Source organism: Girardinichthys multiradiatus, chromosome Y, assembly GCF_021462225.1.
Source record: "Girardinichthys multiradiatus isolate DD_20200921_A chromosome Y, DD_fGirMul_XY1, whole genome shotgun sequence".
NCBI lineage: Eukaryota > Metazoa > Chordata > Actinopteri > Cyprinodontiformes > Goodeidae > Girardinichthys > Girardinichthys multiradiatus.
The window spans coordinates 514,091-533,775 of record NC_061818.1 but is presented as its reverse complement, the minus strand read 5'-3'; the positions used below and the strand labels follow the sequence as shown (position 1 = coordinate 533,775).

The window sequence follows — 19,685 nt, the reverse complement described above, 5'->3', positions numbered from 1 at the left end:
AGAACAAATGGATGTAATCATAGCAGCACATTCAGGGATATAGGGATAGAGAAAGCAGGTATTTCAAAGAGTTTATAAAGATGATGCATGTTTTAATTAATATTTGAAATTCAATCGATAGATGCTTGGTGTTGTTATGAAGCCCATAACCAATTTATGTCTGATTGGCTAAGAAATGTGTTGGTGGCCTATACAAAACATGGCTGTTATTTCAAGGTATAAGTAAACATTTTTCTTTATTATTATTAACTGTCAGTAAGTACAATAGTTAAATATTGGTATATTGAGGGAAAATACGTTTACTTCCTGCTTACAACTCTCCACAGGGAGGCGCTATTGGGTTTAGCGCTGGTCACAAGGTTTTAATCTGAAACTCTACACTGCAATAAACCGCCCAACACAATATCCTGCCGCCCTGGGCAGAGAGCCAGTTCGTTTACAGCAAAAACCGTCACTGAAAGCCAGCAATGTGTCGCTGCAAAACATCATCTGTCCACCAGTAGGAGGGTCCAAAACGAAGAAAAATACGTTAAAATAAGAAATAAATTCAAGATCAACCGGAACCGTCTGAGCGTATATCCTGGGAAGGGTTAAAGTGTTACACTCCATGTAAACACTTCCCCCAACATGCGGTTGTGTGTCTGGTATGAAAGTGGAGTTTATCCTCGCTCTTGTATGTTTCTAAGTTTATTTTCCAAAAATGTGATGCTGTTAAGAAACCAGTTTACTGTATAACCGCGACGCGAAAGGACCTTAAAATTAGAGGCAGGGAAACCAAACGACAGCTACAGTTAGCCTCCCAGGTACCAGCGTAGGGATCCATGGAGGTGGAGGGCCGGGATTTCCTCAACACCCCGCCGATGAAAACGGTCCGGTTCGGGGGCAGTGTGGCAGAGACAATGGAGAAACTGAGAAAGGTCGGTGTTGACATTGCGACGATAGTTGGTTCAGAGGCTTCTGTGCTGTAGATCAGACATCCTGTATACCACGTGTTTACTCCTGGTTTCTAGGCAGTAAAGCTTTCTGTTTTCCAAACACAAGGAACCAAATTCACCCGAAAACGACCCTGGTAGGTCAAGTGGACGTCTTTGGATGAGCCCTGAACTAAAGCTGGAGCTTTGTGGTGGGGTTGATGTGAAACATTTTTTTCACAGATTCCTTACAAGCAACAGAAAATATTTCGTTATATTTTCAGGTTTTAAAGTATGGATGAAAAGTGACTCCAGCACAGACACAAGCAGCCATTAAATGATGACGTTACGCATCCTCAGTATGATTACAGCTAGTATATTTATCTGGTCCTTTTAATCCTAAATAATGTTGGACATTAAAGAATTGAAGTTATTCTAGAGTTGATGTTCAGGCACCTTCAGGACACATTTGATTCAGTTCATTCTTGATAGCATAAGCAGCATAGTTTACTGATGCCTTGGGCCAGCTCTAGATCTGTTCAGACAATTCCACTCATCTAAGTTAAGTCATCTATAGTGGTAGAAACCAAAGTCATGTCATGAATTTGATGAAAAATACATGTAAATAAACTGTTGACATTCCTCTGTAAAGTTGCAGTCACACTAATTATCACTTTGGGTATATTTGAAGGTTAGTATGACTGTCTGCTATGTTGGTACCACTCAGCAGATTTCCTGTTGGTTTGTTGTCAGTATGTTTTTAAAACCTGACTACATGTTAAATACAGAACTAGTTTTCACTGGGTTTGGTATTATGTTTGTTGTTGCCCAACAAAACTCATGGAGCCTGACTTCTGCTGAAGGACTAAAACCTACTCATATTAGGAAATGGTGAGAAGAGATGACATATTAGCTTCTTGAAGGGGTGTCCATTTCCAAGTGGAATATTTAACCAATTAAGGGGAAGATCAATTAAATAGGATTCAGCCTAAGACCAGGGGTCCTTACAATGACTTTCAACCAACCTGTTTGTTAACAAGTTGTATTGTGAAAAATATCAACGCGAGCTTCTCTGACCATTTGTCTTGTTGCTTGAAGGGAGACAACAGCGATTATGAGCTCCTGAAACATCAGCTGGCTGATCCGGACATAAAGGTAGAGCAAAGCATCGGTGTGTCTGAGCTGAGTATGCATGTGTGTTGTGGAGTAAAGTCTGGATATGTAGCTTTGTTCCTCAGTGGGCCTTCTCTCCTCTGACAGGATGCTCACATCATCAACTGGCTGCAGGAGTTTCGGGGCTGTATGACGCAGCTGACCAAGGACCATGAACAGCTCATTTACACAGTATTGGTAAGAGACAGACTGCCAAAAGGCTTTACAGACTGATGATTAGCTGTATTTCTTTGCAAGACTTTACAGTAAATTGTGTTAAACCAATAGCTTTTGTTTTAAAATAATTCTTTAATTGCCTTTACAGTGTTTTATTGTGTATAGAACAAAACTATTGTGAAAACCTAAGTCTGCCCATAGTGCTTTTGGAGAAATTTAAAGGCATAGATGCCAGCCGGCTGCTGCTGGTCAGATGCACTGATTGCTGATTATCAGCACTTATTGGAAACATTGGAGATATGACAGTTTTCTGTTCTGGACCATCCAGGTGTGTGTTAACACAATGCCAGAATGGAAAGACATCAGCAATGACGTCAGATAAACGACCGTTGCCTTTAAAAGGGAATTTTTAAACAATTTGAAGTCCATCTTTTAATTGTTTACAGAGAATAGTCATTCCCAAATGGAAAACATTTCAAACACACAGAACTTCCCAGGACAGACACTCCCACCAAGGTTCAGGATAATTCATTAGTAAGGAGAGAAAGGGAGCTGGTATGGATTGTTTGGAGGGGTTCCTAGGAAGAAGCCCCTTAAACAAGAAAAATGGCTTTTGTATTTATTGATGTGAATAGATGGGAGTGACACAACTCCTATGTGATTCTGTCTGAAGTTGAACATTTTCCTTTCATTTGGCTTCCAGAGACTTCCCTGGGTGGGCCGGAGCCCGGATGTGGTGGACGAGTTTATGGCCTTCCTCAGTAACCTGGTGTCGGCACAGACTGTGTATTTATATGCCTGCCTCAAGATGGTGGTGTCCCACTTTACTCCCCGTAAGCTGCTTACTGCTGGCCCACAGTAGGAAGGTCATGTTTATTTGATGTTATGGCTACTCAGTGAGGACAAACTTGTTGGTTTTTCAGAGAGGGTGAACATCTGTGAGGGAGGAGTTGACATCTCTGATTCAGAAGATGAAGATGACAGTGAGTGTTCTTCCAATCAGCAGTGCTAATATTAGACAACAGTCAAAACAGAATGCATGTTTTTCATGTTAAATAAGATCAGATAACTGTTTCCTTTCATTTCTGCAGATCTCCCCAGAAACTTTGATCAGTGTCACCAGGCGCTGCAGCTCATCATCAGATATGTTCCCTCGTACGTTACAAACCGGATTCTTCTTTCTCCTGGTCTCTGCTCTTGGTTCTGGTTTCTCATTGAAAGGGTGTTAAGGAGTTAATATTCTGAGAATGTGTGAGCTTAGTAATAAAAACAAAAGTATGTAACAATCCAGAAGTAGATCTTAATCCAAACTCGTCTTTAAAACCTGGACCCTCTGTTCTTTTCTGTGCTAGGACAAGTCGCTTTCTCATGCCCATTCTCCATGACGGCTTCCCTTTCATACAGAAATCCTCCAGAACTCTGGTAAGATCCACCTACCGCGTGGTTAATCTCTTGTTAATTCTTTGTGTTGATACGCGACATGTTTCTGTGGTTGACAGTTTGTTGTGCTTTAAAGGAGTGTTACGTCCACAACCTGCTGAGGTTAACAGTCTACATACCATCCATCCGTCGAGATGTGCTGGAGCTGATCATTGGAAGGCTGCTCAAACTGGATGTAAGTACAGCAGCTCTCAGTCAGAAGTGTTTTTACCTGAGGAGGGGATCTTGAAAGGATCCGGTCCCAGAGCTTTGTTTTTCCAGACTTGTTGGGTTAACGTTTTGTTTTTGCAGGTTCCGTTTTTAAAGCCTGATCTCTGTACAAGTATCTACCATACATACATTCATAGTAAACCTCAGCTTTTTGTGGTCTGAATCTTGACACGAAGAATGTGTTGGAACACTGGACACACGACGACATCCACTAAAAATGTCTGCATCTTTGTTGAGTGTGTTTCAGGTAAGCGCATCGCGGACAGACATCGAAGAGGCAGAGGATGATGTAGCCCAGAAGCACCCTGAGGAGGGACTCTTTGACATGGTAACAAACTGCAGACTAACTGAAGGCTTCAGAACCTTGATCTGTGAAACCGGTCTGATCTAGGATATCTAACACATTACTAATATCATATATATATTTTAGGGGCTTTCACACTTGCAACAATCAGTCCTCCTGGATGAGAATGTAGAGACAGTGGACAGTCACTTGGATTGAGTCGCTGACTTTGCAGCAATCCCTCATACTGAGTATGCATGTAGTCAACATACAAAAAACCCAGAACTGCTGGTCCAGGAGTACTTTCTATGTTAAAAAAAAGTAAAACAGAGGCAGTATCTCCTTTAGTGGTAATCAGAGGGAACACATCCTTAAATAATTTGGTTGGGATTGGGTCTAACATACAAGTTGAAGGTTTAGATGAAGCTAATATTTCTGATAACTCAGGAAGCTCCACTGGATCAAATCAGTCCAAACACAAATCAGGTTCTGCAGTTATTTCCAATGTCGTCTCACTTGCTGAGGATGAAGTAATCATCTTCAGGAGTATGTCAAATATTTTATTTTTAATAGAATCAATTTTATTTAAGAAGAATCCCATAAAGTCATGACTGCTAAGAGCTAAGGGAATGGATGACTCAACAGAGCTATGACTCTGTGTAAGTTTAGCAACTGTACTAAAGAGAAACCTAGAATTATTCTTGTTCTCTTCTATTAATGATGAGAAATAAGCTGTTCTAGCTTGGTGAAGTGTCTTTTTATACAACAGTAGATTATTTTGAATTGTTTTAGTATTCTTGCTTTAACAGATAAAACTAAAAATGTGAGATTGGAAGATGTTAGCCATTCTGGATTTACTGAGAGATCTGTAATTGTTTAAGAGGATAATTAATGCTCAAAAGTGCAATTTGTCTAATAATTATTGACACAACTATTCTTCTGCACCATTTGCATATTTCTACACTAGAAGGAAACTGATGTTCTGATGAGTATTTTTGTTCCTGAATTTGTTGCAAACTAATCGATTTCTTTACGTTTCATAAATATGAATGAAAAAAAAAATGCATTCAGTTAAGTCAACAATTCAATTAAGTGTTAATATTGTGATATATAGAATATATTTTTATATTCTGTGAAAAGTTCAAGGGATATGAACACTAAGGAGAATCCCTGTATTTTATGGTCCTGTGTGTTTCTGGCAGGATGAGGACATGTCCACAGATCAGCCAACCAGGGCCAATGTGATGGCCCATCCAGAGGCTGAGAGGTTGGACACCCTCATGGCCGTGCTCATGGCTTACATCAGAGACGTCTGCTGTGTTGATGGTACGGAGTCTTGCTGTCAGTCTTCAATGCAGAGAACTCCCCTCCTCTGGCTTAGTCAAATACATGAAAAAGGGTCAAACTGTTGTACATTTGTTTCTCTCCTGCTCTGTTAAACTGTCTGGGTGGCCTTTATATATAAATTCATTCTGAGAAGTGAGTTGAGCTTCTACATAAACAGGTTTTCACCTCATTGTGACATTTTGTGCCAGATTAATAGAGGCAGGCCAGCAGCCTTGGTGTGTTTGGATGCATGTCTTCAATTCTCCGTCTCTTACAGGTTCGTTTCATGCTGAAAGGACTAAAGAGCTCTACAAAGATTTGCTGAGTGTGTTTGACAAGCTCATTCTACCCACACATGCTTCCTGTCATGTGCAGTACACACTGTTTTACCTCTGCAGCTTCAAACTGGTCAGTAAACCACGACAGGAAACATTAAACAGTGAGACATCCAAACTGATTTACCACCGGTCCTTCTTTTAAACGTTAGAATTTGTTTTCTTTACTTTGGCCCTAGGCTCTGGCAGAGACCTTCCTGGATCACCTGTGGAAGATCCTGCAGAACCCCTCTCAGCCCGCCATCCTCCGTCAGGCTGCGGCTGGATTTCTGGGGAGTTTTCTTGCCCGAGCCAAGTTTGTCCCTGTGTTGTGAGTTGATCTATTCTGCTTTAGTAAACACAAAGACAGCTCTGCACCGAGGTGTCTAACCCAGTGTCTGTCTGTTGTCTGCCAGCACTGTCAGGGCCTGTCTGGATCTGCTCCTCACTTGGATCCATCGCTACACTGACAGCCAGGACAACAGCTGCAAACAGGTGTGCTGTGACATCAGCCTGCATGGACCTTTCTATGCTGCCTGTCAGGCTGTTTTCTACGTGCTCATCTTCAGACACAGAGCCATACTGGAGGCCAACATGAAGAAAGGTACGCACCAGCCAACACATTGCTTCCAGTAGTAAACCCATCCTGTCAGACTTAGCTCTCAGATGTCTGATTAAGGTGTATGATGAGCTCACAGGCTTTGTGTGTGTGTTTGTCTCAGGGTTAGAGTACCTACAGAGTCTGAACTTGGAGCGAGTAGTGATGTGCCAGCTGAACCCTCTCAAAGTCTGTCTGCTTTCAGTCACCAACATGTTTGCAGCTGTCACCAGGTACCCACCACATGTTCTGTTCTATCTGTGCTCCACTCACTCAAGCTGACACCTTTAGTGGCTGATTGGACCAGGACATGGGATGTTCACTATACAGTACCTTGCCTTTAAAAATGGTGCCAGATTACAACTGTAAACTTCAGTCTGTTACACCAGGCTTATATGTTATACATCATCACAAAGTAGTGTATTCCATTGTATCTCAGGCTGTATGTTTAGGGTGGTTGTCCTCCTGGAAGGTGAACCTCTACCCCAGTCTCAAGTCATCTGCAGTCTTCTGCAAGTTCTCTTCCAGGGTTTTCCTGGATTTGGCTCCTTCCATTTTCTGTCACCAACTCTGAACTGCTCCTCTGTCCCTGCTGAAGAAAAGCATCCCCACATCATAATGCTGCCACCACCATAATATCTTCACAGGGCAGGGAAGGTGTATTCAGAGTGATGATCAGTGTGATGTTCTCTATGTGGCCTGTTGTAAAACTTTGAGCATCTTATGGCTTTCTTCTAACAGTGTCTTCTCCCAGTTGATCTCTGTGACTCCTCCAGAGTTACTTCTCTGATTACCCAGCCTGTCAGTTCATCCTCTTTCCATTTATGGTTGATGGGTTGATAGTTTTTATACTGAGATCAAATTAAACACAGTTAAACGATTTAACAATGTTTTTTTTTTATTTAAAATTACTTCTGAAGGTAGCTGTTTTTTTAATATTTGTTTTTATTGAAGTATTTAAGGATATCTGAATGGGAGTAGGGGTCAATACAAATGCATGTCACTCTTTTTAAAAGATTATTTGTAGTTTGTGGCTGTAACGTGATAAAATGAAGAATATAATGAAAATATAAATCAAGTAACAGAAAGCAGAGCTCTTCATCCCTGCTCCCTCATAGTTAACATTAACGCCCTCTACTGGTTGTTTGCAGGAAATATCAGGTGGTGTTCTGCTACACCATCATAGAGAAGAACAACAGGCAGGTGCTGCCAGTGGTCCGCAGCTCTGCAGGAGGAGATGGGGTGACCACCAACACCAACCCTCTGGACAGCTTCTTCCCCTTTGACCCCTACCTTCTCAAACGGTAAACGCCATCATCTGTGTAATCCAGGGTTCTCATTCCAAGGCTGACTGGAACCACTGAGCTTCACTAAATGTTCTTTTCTCCAAATTTGTCACCTGTGTTGAATTTCCTCTGCATGATGGTTTTAAATATTAAACAAATTCGCCTCTGTCATTTTTCACAGTATAAAAGGTGTTTGATGTTTTAACCCTTAGATTTAACTCAGAGGTCATTAAGTGTTTGCCTTTGAAGATCTTCTTAGATACATGTTACATTTTAGCTAATTATGGCCTGTCCATTACTCTGCGCAGAGAACCCTGGACCCTTTCAGCATCTTTACTAGATCAGCTCACCGCTCACCTTTAGCAGCAGCTTGAAGCTGATAGTTCATTTACTTTAGTGACAGTTCAGATCTTTCCATTGGTAAGATGACAGTTTAGCTTTGTGAATTACCTGATGTCTCTAATTTGTAAAGGGTTGGTTGGACTAAGATGAATGTTAGAAGAGACAGGAAGAGCTTTTGTTTTATTCTGATCAAATTAGTTTAGGTTTAATGTTTCTGGAAAAGATGGATTGATGTTTTAGAGAAGCAGCAACATATCGGCTTATTAACAATTTTATGGGTTATATTTCCTGTTTCATTTGCATGAATATTTTTGTTTTGGTGAATTCCTGCTACCAATAGTTTGATTTAAAAAAAAATAGTGACAAATAGTGATGCGTGAGTGGACACCCCTATCTGGTGCCCTATTTAAGATTATCCTCTGAGAAATCCAAGCATTTGTTTTCACAGGTGTTGAGCTGTACAGTTTTTTTTTTTTTATCCATGATAGGAAATTCTGTCCAAATCCAGTCAAGAGTTGAGGCTGAATAATAAACAGTTAGATGTAGCTTTGACTGGGAGTATGCTGCAGTGAATCTTCACCTTGGTGTTCGGATGGTCTCCAATGGTGTGTGTGTGTCTGTCTGTACACAGGTCTGGTCAGCTGATAGAACCACTGTATCAAGTTTGGGATGAACTAGCAGGAACTGATCTGCTGCCAGCCAAAGTGGCCCAACAAGTGAGAGAAAACACCTTTTCCTGTTTGGCTGCCAAAAATGGGCCCAAGCTTCAAGTCACCACTGTTTTCTGTGATCCTCTAAATGTTTTCAAACTGTGGCAAAGCCCTGGTGTCCACCCACAGAAATATCAGCTCTAGTTTTCTGTTCTGCTGAAAGATCGGTTTGTCATTAATAAATCTGTATCTGGATTATTTCTTTGTTTTCAGGAGCATAACAACAGAAATAAGTTAGTCTGAACAGCTCTGATGATGTTCTCCTCACTCTGCTTTATCACACAGCTGTCTTATTCTGTGTGAACGTTGACTTTTTCTCAGCAAAAACTGTAGGGAGTTTTTATGAAAGAAAGGGAAATGGGTATTTTAGAACTTGAAGCTTAATGGTGGTTCTTCTTCCTGTGTGTCAGGTCTTGAAGGAGGATGAAGATGACTTCTTGAGTGGGGAAATGTCACACGGTGAGGGTATGCTTGGAATGACACCCAGCTCGTATGGTTCAAACATCTGCTGCCCGAGCAGTGTGGATTCACCCTCCATGGCCCACCATGGAGCTTTCAAGTTTTAATCCCTCATCAGAAACATTCATGTCCTGACAGAGCTAGCTGGTTTTCATCAGAAGTTCCGCTTCTGCACCGTTTACCTTACTGACAGCAAAGGATCCATGAATGGGAACCTGAACAGTGACTCCACCTCCAAAACTTTATTTATACAGCTTCTAACTAAAATTGGCTTAGTGATGCAGCCGGCCACGCATGGACCTGAGCGGGTTGCTCTTTTTTTCTTGCTGCTGAAGAAGACTTTTGATCATGACTGTTAAATAAAGACTCTTTAATCATGTTTATGAATACTGAAGCTACAGTAGCATGGAAAGAGCACCCTCCCTTCCTGGAGAAGTATAATGCGTTTTAAATAAAAAGTTAAATAACCGGTACCAGGTGTTTGTGTCAGTTGTTTGCAAATGAAGGTTCTTGATGGTAATACCATATAGCTTTACTAAACTGTGACCTTGGTTCTACTGAACATTTACTGTGCATTTCTCTAAGGTTTCTCAGGATACTGTTCACCAAATTACATTACAGCCTCAGGTTAAGCTGAAGACAGTTAAAAAAGAAAAAACACAAATGAGAAAAGAAACTTGGATATAAAAACCTTAACCAGATGGTGCCAGAGCATCCCTCACAACTGAATGAAAAAACTTGAAGAAAATCAGTCAGGGAGGCTGCTTAGAAGACAACAGGAACATTAAGAGAGCTGCAAGAGGTTCTGTCTGTGGACTCTTCCGTATGATGTAGATGTCTGGGCTTTGGGATAGCATGTCCTTTTATTTACATGGGATGAACTTTATGTTTTAACAGTGGTGTGGAACCTTTTCCATCCACTACATATTAGTTTTTAATTAACAAACATCAAGCCATGTTTAACATGGGAAGTGTTCATATTTAGTTGATCTTACTTAATAATTCTGACAGCTTTCTGGCCAGAGTTTATATCCAGAAAGGTTAATTAGTGGAAGCTTTTCAACACAGTCCTCTGTAGTGACATCTGGTGGCCAAAACCACGAAAAGCAGCTTCAATCTGCTAGTTAAAATCAAATGCTTCAATATTACAGCTTACTCTTCAGACACGAATACTTCTGTTGAATTATGTTTGATGTCAGGCTCATTTTAGAGCTTTGAACATTTATTAAAAATAATCTTATGTATACAATATACTTTCTTTTAGACCTATTGATATTTGAAAAAAATATATATACAAGACAATTAAATTATATTTTTCTGTTGTATCTAAATATTATTAAAATTCTTCCAATACAGCAGAATGTCCTTGTTGCCTCCATGTCTCTCAATATGTTGCTCAGTGGTTCATTCCTTTGCTTTGAGTCACCACATGTTCCACCTATGAGGACGCTTTTCACTGGTGGTTATATTGTAATGCCCTCCTTAGAAGGAGACATTTGTGTGGATTTTACTTGACACTTTAGAACAGCTCCACGCCCTCTAGGCTGCCCTTTGTCACCGGTCCTGTTCATAACTTTTATGGACAGGATTTCTAGACGCAGCCAAGGGCCGGAGGGGTCTGGTTTGGGGACCAGTGGATTTCGTCTCTTCTTTTTGCGGATGACGTGGTCCTGCTGGCCCCCTCTAGCCAAGACCTACAGCATGTGCTGGGGTGGTTCACAGCCTTCACACTCGGCTGGAATGAGGATCAGATCCTCCAAGTCCGAGGCCATGGTTCTCGACCGGAAAAGTTCCTGCCTCAAGTGGAGGAGTTCAAGTATCTCGGGGTCTTGTTCATGAGTGAGGGAAGAATGGAGCGGAACATGGACAGACGGATCGGTGCGGCTGCTGCAGTAATGGGGGCACTGTGCCGGTTCGTTGTGGTGAAGAGAGAGCTGAGACGAAAAGCGAAGCTCTCAATTTACCGGTCGGTCTACGTTCCTACCCTCACCTATGGCCGTGAACTTTGGGTCATGACCGAAAGAACGAGATCATGGATACAAGCGGCTGAAATGAGCTTCCTCCGTAGGGTGGCCGGGAACTCCCTTAGAGATAGGGTGAGGAGCTCGGCCATCCGGGAGGGGCTCGGAGTAGAGCCACTGCTCCTCCACATCGAGAGGAGCCAGTTGAGGTGGTTCGGGCGTCTATATCGGATGCCTCCTGGACGCCTTCCTCTGGAGGTGTTCCAGGCACGTCCCACTGGGAGGAGGCCCAGGACACACTGGAGGGACTGTCTCTCGGCTGGCCTGGGAACGCCTTGGGCTCCCCCTGGAGGAACTGGAGGAGGTGTCTCTACTGAGTCTGCTGCCCCCGCGACCCGGTCCCGAATGAAGCGGAAGAAGACAAAGTACGTATACGAGTACTTTTGAACATCCTGAATAATCTACAGGTCCTTCTCAAAATATTAGCATATTGTGATAAAGTTCATTATTTTCCATAATGTAATGATGAAAATGTAACATTCATATATTTTAGATTCATTGCACACTAACTGAAATATTTCAGGTCTTTTATTGTCTTAATACGGATGATTTTGGCATACAGCTCATGAAAACCCAAAATTCCTATCTCACAAAATTAGCATATCATTAAAAGGGTCTCTAAACGAGCTATGAACCTAATCATCTGAATCAACGAGTTAACTCTAAACACCTGCAAAAGATTCCTGGGGCCTTTAAAACTCCCAGCCTGGTTCATCACTCAAAACCCCAATCATGGGTAAGACTGCCGACCTGACTGCTGTCCAGAAGGCCACTATTGACACCCTCAAGCAAGAGGGTAAGACACAGAAAGACATTTCTGTACGAATAGGCTGTTCCCAGAGTGCTGTATCAAGGCACCTCAGTGGGAAGTCTGTGGGAAGGAAAAAGTGTGGCAGAAAACGCTGCACAACGAGAAGAGGTGACCGGACCCTGAGGAAGATTGTGGAGAAGGGCCGATTCCAGACCTTGGGGGACCTGCGGAAGCAGTGGACTGAGTCTGGAGTAGAAACATCCAGAGCCACCGTGCACAGGCGTGTGCAGAAAATGGGCTACAGAGATGCAGTACTGGACTGTTGCTCAGTGGTCCAAAGTACTTTTTTCGGATGAAAGCAAATTCTGCATGTCATTCAGAAATCAAGGTACCAGAGTCTGGAGGAAGACTGGGGAGAAGGAAATGCCAAAATGCCAGAAGTCCAGTGTCAGGTACCCACAGTCAGTGATGGTCTGGGGTGCCGTGTCAGCTGCTGGTGTTGGTCCACTGTGTTTTATCAAGGGCAGGGTCAATGCAGCTAGCTATCAGGAGATTTTGGAGCACTTCATGCTTCCATCTGCTGAAAAGCTTTATGGAGATGAACATTTCATTTTTCAGCACGACCTGGCACCTGCTCACAGTGCCAAAACCACTGGTAAATGGTTTACTGACCATGGTATCACTGTGCTCAATTGGCCTGCCAGCTCTCCTGACCTGAACCCCATAGAGAATCTGTGGGATATTGTGAAGAGAACGTTGAGAGACTCAAGACCCAACACTCTGGATGAGCTAAAGTCCGCTATCGAAGCATCCTGGGCCTCCATAAGACCTCAGCAGTGCCACAGGCTGATTGCCTCCATGCCACGCCGCATTGAAGCAGTCATTTCTGCCAAAGGATTCCCGACCAAGTATTGAGTGCATAACTGTACATGATTATTTGAAGGTTGATGTTTTTTGTATTAAAAACACTTTTCTTTTATTGGTCGGATGAAATATGCTAATTTTGTGAGATAGGAATTTTGGGTTTTCATGAGCTGTATGCCACAATCATCCGTATCAAGACAATAAAAGACCTGAAATATTTCAGTTAGGGTGCAATGAATCTAAAATATATGAATGTTACATTTTCATCATGACATTATGGAAAATAATGAACTTTATCACAATATGCTAATTTTTTGAGAAGGACCTGTATACTTCATTTGAACCTCTCATCTTGAAATCTCCCAGAAATAGTTAATCCATCTGCAATATTCCAAGTAGCAGTTTGTTGGTGTGTGGATGAAATAATTCCTAGTTTTAATGGTTAACATGATTAAAATCTCCCACGGCTAATGATTCAGTTTTAAAATGGAATTACAATTAAAACTCTGTGATAATCACTATAGTAAAGTTTGGAGCGAAGCTTCTCGGTTAAACAGTGCTATTTTAACCCTAATGAAACACCTGGTGTTTAATGCAGCTGGAATTTGGGCTTTAATACTACTTAAGAAATTCTTGTTGAAGAACCAACCCTCTGATTCAAAACTATTGTAAGGCTGACAGTTAACTAGCACCACCAAGAATGATGATGTAAATGAAAGTAAAACAAACAACAGTCCTCCCTGGAAGTGTCTCGGCACAAAGCCAAAGGATAAATCCCATCTTTCAGATCTGGAAAGACGGCTAACAGGAAGAACCCTGCACCTGGATGAAACAGCCTAGCTGGCAATACAGAGAAACCTCTATTTATCCCCAGCAAAAACAAGAAAACATCAGCGGACGGGCTCACAACAAACGATAGGAGCAAACTAACTGAAAACACAGGAATTCCACTAGAAAACAAGTTTGCAGTCAGTAGACTGCTGATGCTCAACAAATGGCTTAAAATAGCATGTGCTGCAAAATCAGTGAACTTCATCGACAACTCAGGCATCTTTTCATGTCAGAAGCATTTTGTCCTAATAAACCTGGAGTACAACTCTTTACTTGCAACATCTTTTAATTCTGTGCCCCAACAGAGGACCCCGAACCCCCTGCCCACCATACCCACCCACCCCTAAAGTTAGCCTCCCCTCTTCTGAATTTCACTAAAACCTTGTCAAGATCGGAATCAAACTCACACCACCCCCAAATCCCACATTTTCTCTACATAACCCCTATTTATCGTCCAGCCCGTGGCACTAAATTAGCATCTACCAAAATTGTCAAATTTAAAATGTATTCCTTGTCCAGCCACTAAGTCACTTAAACTGGCTCTATTAAACATTAGATATTTGTCAGGAAAATTATTTTTAATCAAGACTTAATAACAGAGGATAATGTTTATATGTTTTCAACAGAAAAGTGGTTAGATAATGATGATAATAATAATGAGATACCTACGCTGATAAAGTTAACGACTACTAATTACAATTTTCTAAGTGAGACCAAGGCAGTCATAACAGAGAGGAAGGGGTAGCTATCTTGTTTCATGATTCAATAAAGTGAAAAAGGTGTTCTTGGGCAAATTTGACTGTTTTGAAAATCTGGCTGTCCAGGAAAAGGGCTCTGCTAGAGCCATGTTTATGAACGTTTACAGGCCCTCGAAACCCAAAGGTTTCAACACACCTAATATAAGCCAAAACAGTCTAGAGAGATACATTTCAGTGAGATAAAACAACCTATTATGAGACAATGCATACTAAAAACCTTGATAAGTGAAGCAGTCTTCATTTCTTAAATGAAACCGGATTTTTTGACAAAGGCAAATGTAAGTATGAGATACAAAAGTAAAAATGTAAAATTAAGAGCAAGAGACTGTAGAGTAAGGGATAATTTACAACTTTAGAAAAATTACTGTACAGTTATAATAAATAACACCCAGATTAAATGAAATTTGGGGTAAATTGTGTGTCATATTATGCACGCCATTTGTAAACTTCTATATCTTTCTTTATTTTAAATTCTGTAAATACTGTTTTTTAAGCTTTAAGAGTCAGACTGATCTATGTGTTTTAACAGTTCTTATTAAATACTGCAGGCTACTGTAGAATATAAACTATCTATGTGTGTAACTGGAATGTGTGGAAATAGGGGGGTCAAGCTTAGGGAGTGAGGAGCATAGAGAGTGCAAGGTCATAAATTAGAAGAGGACAAGGAAGGCCAGAGACAGGGGAGGATGAGTTGCATGTTACAATCAGAACTATTCCTTATTTGGACTGTTATGTTATGTTATACATGTGTGACATGATATATGTATATGTTGAACACACCCTTGAGACTGAATAAAACGAGCTGAAAGCAAGAGTTGATCAGAGATGGGTTTGCAGCTGCTTGGCTCTCCATCTCTCACTCTGCAGAGGCGAACATAAGTAGATTGTAGTTGTGTTTATTTCACTCTTTGAAACCTGTACCCAAACCAATGGACCCGGGGAAGCAGAGATGGCTTCAACACTACTATCTGCTCGTGTTGCTTGTATGATAATGGATGTTTTGTTTAATATTCTTTTATTGAGCTTCATATAAGGATTACATCAGCATATCATTGGTCTTAATTGTGCAGCAAAGTCATAATGCCTGAGGGAGGGAAGGTCCGACCCAGTTTTTTCTTTAGCTCATTCTTAAGTCCTAAATCAGATTCAAGTTCTTTTTCCTTGCCCTATATATATGGAAAAATGTTTGACCCCATCAATAAACTGTTTTTGCATATTTCTAAGGTTAGGCTTGGAACAGGTACAATAATTTGAGGACTATAGTCATTTTAATTGAATCTTTTCCTGAGTTAAAGTCTGGGTATGGGATTAGGTTCTATCTTGCTATACTTTTTTCCTTCCCACAGACTTCCCACTGAGGTGCCTTGATACAGCACTCTGGGAACAGCCTATTCGTTCAGAAATGTCTTTCTGTGTCTTACCCTCTTGCTTGAGGGTGTCAATAGTGGCCTTCTGGACAGCAGTCAGGTCGGCAGTCTTACCCATGATTGGGGTTTTGAGTGATGAACCAGGCTGGGAGTTTTAAAGGCCTCAGGAATCTTTTGCAGGTGTTTAGAGTTAACTCGTTGATTCAGATGATTAGGTTCATAGCTCGTTTAGAGACACTTTTAATGATATGCTAATTTTGTGAGATAGGAATTTTGGGTTTTCATGAGCTGTATGCCAAAATTATCCGTATTAAGACAATAAAAGACCTGAAATATTTCAGTTAGTGTGCAATGAATCTAAAATATATGAATGTTACATTTTCATCATGACATTATGGAAAATAATGAACTTTATCACAATATGCTAATATTTTGAGAAGGACCTGTATTTCATGTACCTAGGAATATTATTGCAGCAGTTCAAGGTAGTTTAGCTGACAGACCAAACTTGGAGTTCATTCCTCCTATTTCCTTTTCAAAATTCTCTTAAAGTAAGATTTAGATCTCCAGATATATGGAGAAACCTTGATTTTACATTTCAGAAAAAGAAAAATAGAATAGTTAGATCTTTAATCAGCTAATGAAACTAATTTTCCTTCTGAATTCCCATTTTAGTTAGATGTCAAGTTTTTTATTTTTATTTTTATCTATCAATCTATTAAGTAGAGAACTAAAAAGACAATTCTTGATTTACTACTGACTAGATGCCACATATTCATTTAAACTAAAGTGTTAATATTTTGATAATAAATTCCTAACTCATTTCTGTTCAAATGATTCCCCTTCAGATTCATTTTTGATTACCTATTGTTATTATATAATACTGTAATCATTTTAATACACAAATATAATTAGGTTACCTTATAAATCGTACATTTAATACTCCATTTATGAGCCATTAGCCTTCTCTAATTAGAATATATAGATGTGGCTCTAAAATAGTTTGATATATGAATCATTAAATATTCTTAAAATAGAGTAGAATATGTATTTTGAGGCCCGTATAATAAAAAAGCTCATTGGGGGCCTCCTGCTGGCCTGGAGCTGGAGCAAAACATTCAACTCTTGATGGAAGGTATTTGTCCTGTTCTACCTTCTTCCCCATGTTTGCTTCTACTTTATTTACTGAGTAAGAGACTCATGAACACAGCAGGTTGTAAACCAAGTCGTTCAAAATGAACGCCACAGTTTGAAGTTGTCTTTTTTGTGTGTGAAATTAAAGCTATCCATTATTCGTTTTCCTTTCACTACAGCTAATTTCTGTTGGTCTGCCACATAAAATGGAACGGAACAAAATGTGAAAACATTTGAAGAGGTGTGAAAAGCTTTCCAAGGCTCATAGCTAATAATCAGGTTCCTTCAAGCTGCAGCTAAAGGTTCCCATGTTGGTTCTGGTGTCACAGTCCTGTTGTTCATCTTTATTTTGTTGAAAGCGTTTTTTATGTCAAATTTTCGTCAACACAGAACGTTTCGAGACTGTTTGCAAACTCACCGCAAAGAAAGCTCCCTCAGCCAATAAAAACATACTACCGAACCCTGGACCAATCAAAATCAAACCATCGATCCTCGTGTTGACTTTCTACCAATCACTATAGGAGGATATGTGACGTAGTTCCGTCAGCTGTTCTTGTTTTTGCTTCAGCTTTGCTGCTATTTTCCTCCGGAGTCTGGATGACCGACCCTTTCAGAGAACCGCACCAACACCCTGAGCATTCATCAAGCGGGGAGAGCCACCAGCCTGCCGCTCTCCGACACACCTAACCCGCTCATTTCATCGGAGCTGGAGCCGTCTTCCGCCGCGGACATGAGCGAAGGGGTGCCGCCGATCCCGGGCCTCCAGTCCAGTTCGGAGGGTGGGAAGGAGGTCGCTGGGAAGCAGGATGGAAGGCGCGGACGGAGCAGGCGAGCCGGTCCGCCAGTTCGGCTGCGCCTCTTTCAACCAAGACTCCACGTAAGCAAGCCCACAAGCAGTTCACGGGTGGATGAGTCACCTGAAGACCCATCCACGGAAATAAAGTTGCTTAGAGATGATGTGTGACTAAACAGTCTGTCGAGAATCAGCTGTTAAAGATCAGCCCCAACAACCCAATCCCAGCCATCCCAGTTACTGAACCAGTTAGTTTATCATCATTTGGGCTGGAAATGAAGCTCACGGCCTAAACACTTAGACCTTCTCAAGCTCCTTCTATATGCGCTGTTAGCACATAATTTGTATTGTTTTCGTCCACAGACTATACTCAGAACAGGCATAACATTACGATCAATGACAGATGAGTTGAATGGCCCTGATTGTTTCTTTACTATGGCGTGGGTGGGGTATATTAAGAACTAAGAGAACATTTTGTTCTCAGAGCCTTGGTATTGGAAGCAGGAAAAATGGCAAGTGTGGAAGAAAGCAAGTTGTTATAATCGCCAAATCGAGATGGATCAACTGGATCAGAGCATCTCTAAAACCTCAGCTCAAAGGCTGTTCCAATCTGCAGTGGTCAGTGTATTGAGTTGCATTATCAATGTGTGCAACATCGCAATCACAGAGGACTGCTGTGATCCAGTATTTGGTGGGCTACATAATGTTAGGCGCCATGCTTTAAACTCTGCTTTTCAATCATATTTTTAACCTCTTAGATACAATTTCACTGTCAGATATAGAGCAGACAAAGATCAGAAAGGCCAGGGAAGGTGTGGGGGTCATTGAGATGATGGGAAATAAAGATAGTACTGAGAAAAATATGGGTTAATCATAATCAATATCCTCATGGCAATATTTTATATTAGTATGGGAATTATTAAGTTTTTCTAAAATCCCACAGCTTTAAGCAGTACCTGTCTGCCATGTGTCTGTTGTTTTGAATCAGACCTCCTTCCTAAGCAATGTTGCAGACTGTGTATGCACTTTCCTAGAGTGGGAATTCCTTGCTGTGGCCTCTTTCAGCAGTATAATGCTTCCTACCAGAAAAAACGCTTCAGGAATAGTTTGAGAAGGAATAGGTTTTTCACAAGTCTTCCAAAGTCCCCATATTTTAATCCAATTGAGTATCTCATGGATGTGTTGAACAAACAAGTCCGACTAGTGGAGACCCCACCCATGAGTTGCAGAACCTAAAGGATCTACTGCTAACATTTTGGAGTCAAACCTTGATAGGTTACAGTTGTAGCAGAAACACGGTGGACCAACATACTAAATAAGGCAGGTTAATCATAATGTTATGGCTAGTCAGTGTTAATTCTGTACAGACTAAGGCAGTATCCTTGTTGTGGAGAAGTTACCCTTAAAAACTGAATTATGTCATAGTGATGTCATTAGAGTTAAGCTAGCTTAACCTGATTTCTGCTGGGTCAACATGAAGTCAAATAAAACATCATGTTTGTTGTTTGGAACATGTAGATCTGTACGAGGCATGGCTGGGCTAGAATGGATACTGTGAAGGTGCATTGTGGGAAATATTCCGGCTTCATTTAGTTTGAGCCACTCAGTGCTGTAAACATTCAGAAAACAAGCTTAAAACAAAGTTCAGTTCTTAGTTCTGGTCGAACGTTTACAGGCAACAGCATAGGCAAGAATGTTAGAGTAATCTGGGGGTTTTATTTTCTTTTTTCAAAGGGGAAATGATCCCAAAAAAATGCAACAAAACCTGGAAACTGACACTTTAACAGTCATGTAGAAATGTGATGCAGCATTAATCCTTTGTTTGGGCTGACACAGTGTTTTAATGATTGTGAAAGCAACTTATTTCGCAAAATGTACATATCATCATCTTCCTCAAGAACGGCTGTGTACCCAGCAATGTTTTTAATGTAATGCACCAAAACAAGCCACATACCTTT

General features: G+C 40.9%; 2 protein-coding genes across 4 annotated transcripts in view; both read left to right on the top strand.

Moving 5' to 3' along the window:
* The first annotated feature begins 601 nt into the window (after positions 1 to 601).
* Positions 602 to 9,681, top strand: LOC124864488 (RNA polymerase I-specific transcription initiation factor RRN3-like). The gene is made up of 17 exons (XM_047359285.1): positions 602 to 917; positions 2,010 to 2,066; positions 2,172 to 2,261; positions 2,944 to 3,073; positions 3,164 to 3,223; positions 3,332 to 3,395; positions 3,593 to 3,662; positions 3,757 to 3,855; positions 4,138 to 4,218; positions 5,376 to 5,499; positions 5,777 to 5,907; positions 6,014 to 6,144; positions 6,230 to 6,417; positions 6,536 to 6,644; positions 7,563 to 7,715; positions 8,671 to 8,755; positions 9,160 to 9,681. Exons 1-17 carry the CDS (start codon positions 822 to 824, stop codon positions 9,313 to 9,315), a joined length of 1,824 nt encoding a protein of 607 aa, XP_047215241.1. The 5' UTR covers positions 602 to 821; the 3' UTR covers positions 9,316 to 9,681.
* A 7,991-nt stretch (positions 9,682 to 17,672) lies between these two features.
* The window catches only part of LOC124863819 (WD repeat domain phosphoinositide-interacting protein 1-like), a 33,526-nt gene continuing 31,513 nt past the window's right edge, over positions 17,673 to 19,685 (top strand). For all 3 annotated transcript variants that reach the window (XM_047358319.1, XM_047358317.1, XM_047358318.1), the window contains exon 1: positions 17,673 to 17,811. In XM_047358319.1, coding sequence (XP_047214275.1) covers positions 17,741 to 17,811 — 71 coding nt within the window. In that variant the 5' untranslated portion in view covers positions 17,673 to 17,740. The remainder of the gene's footprint in view (positions 17,812 to 19,685) is intronic.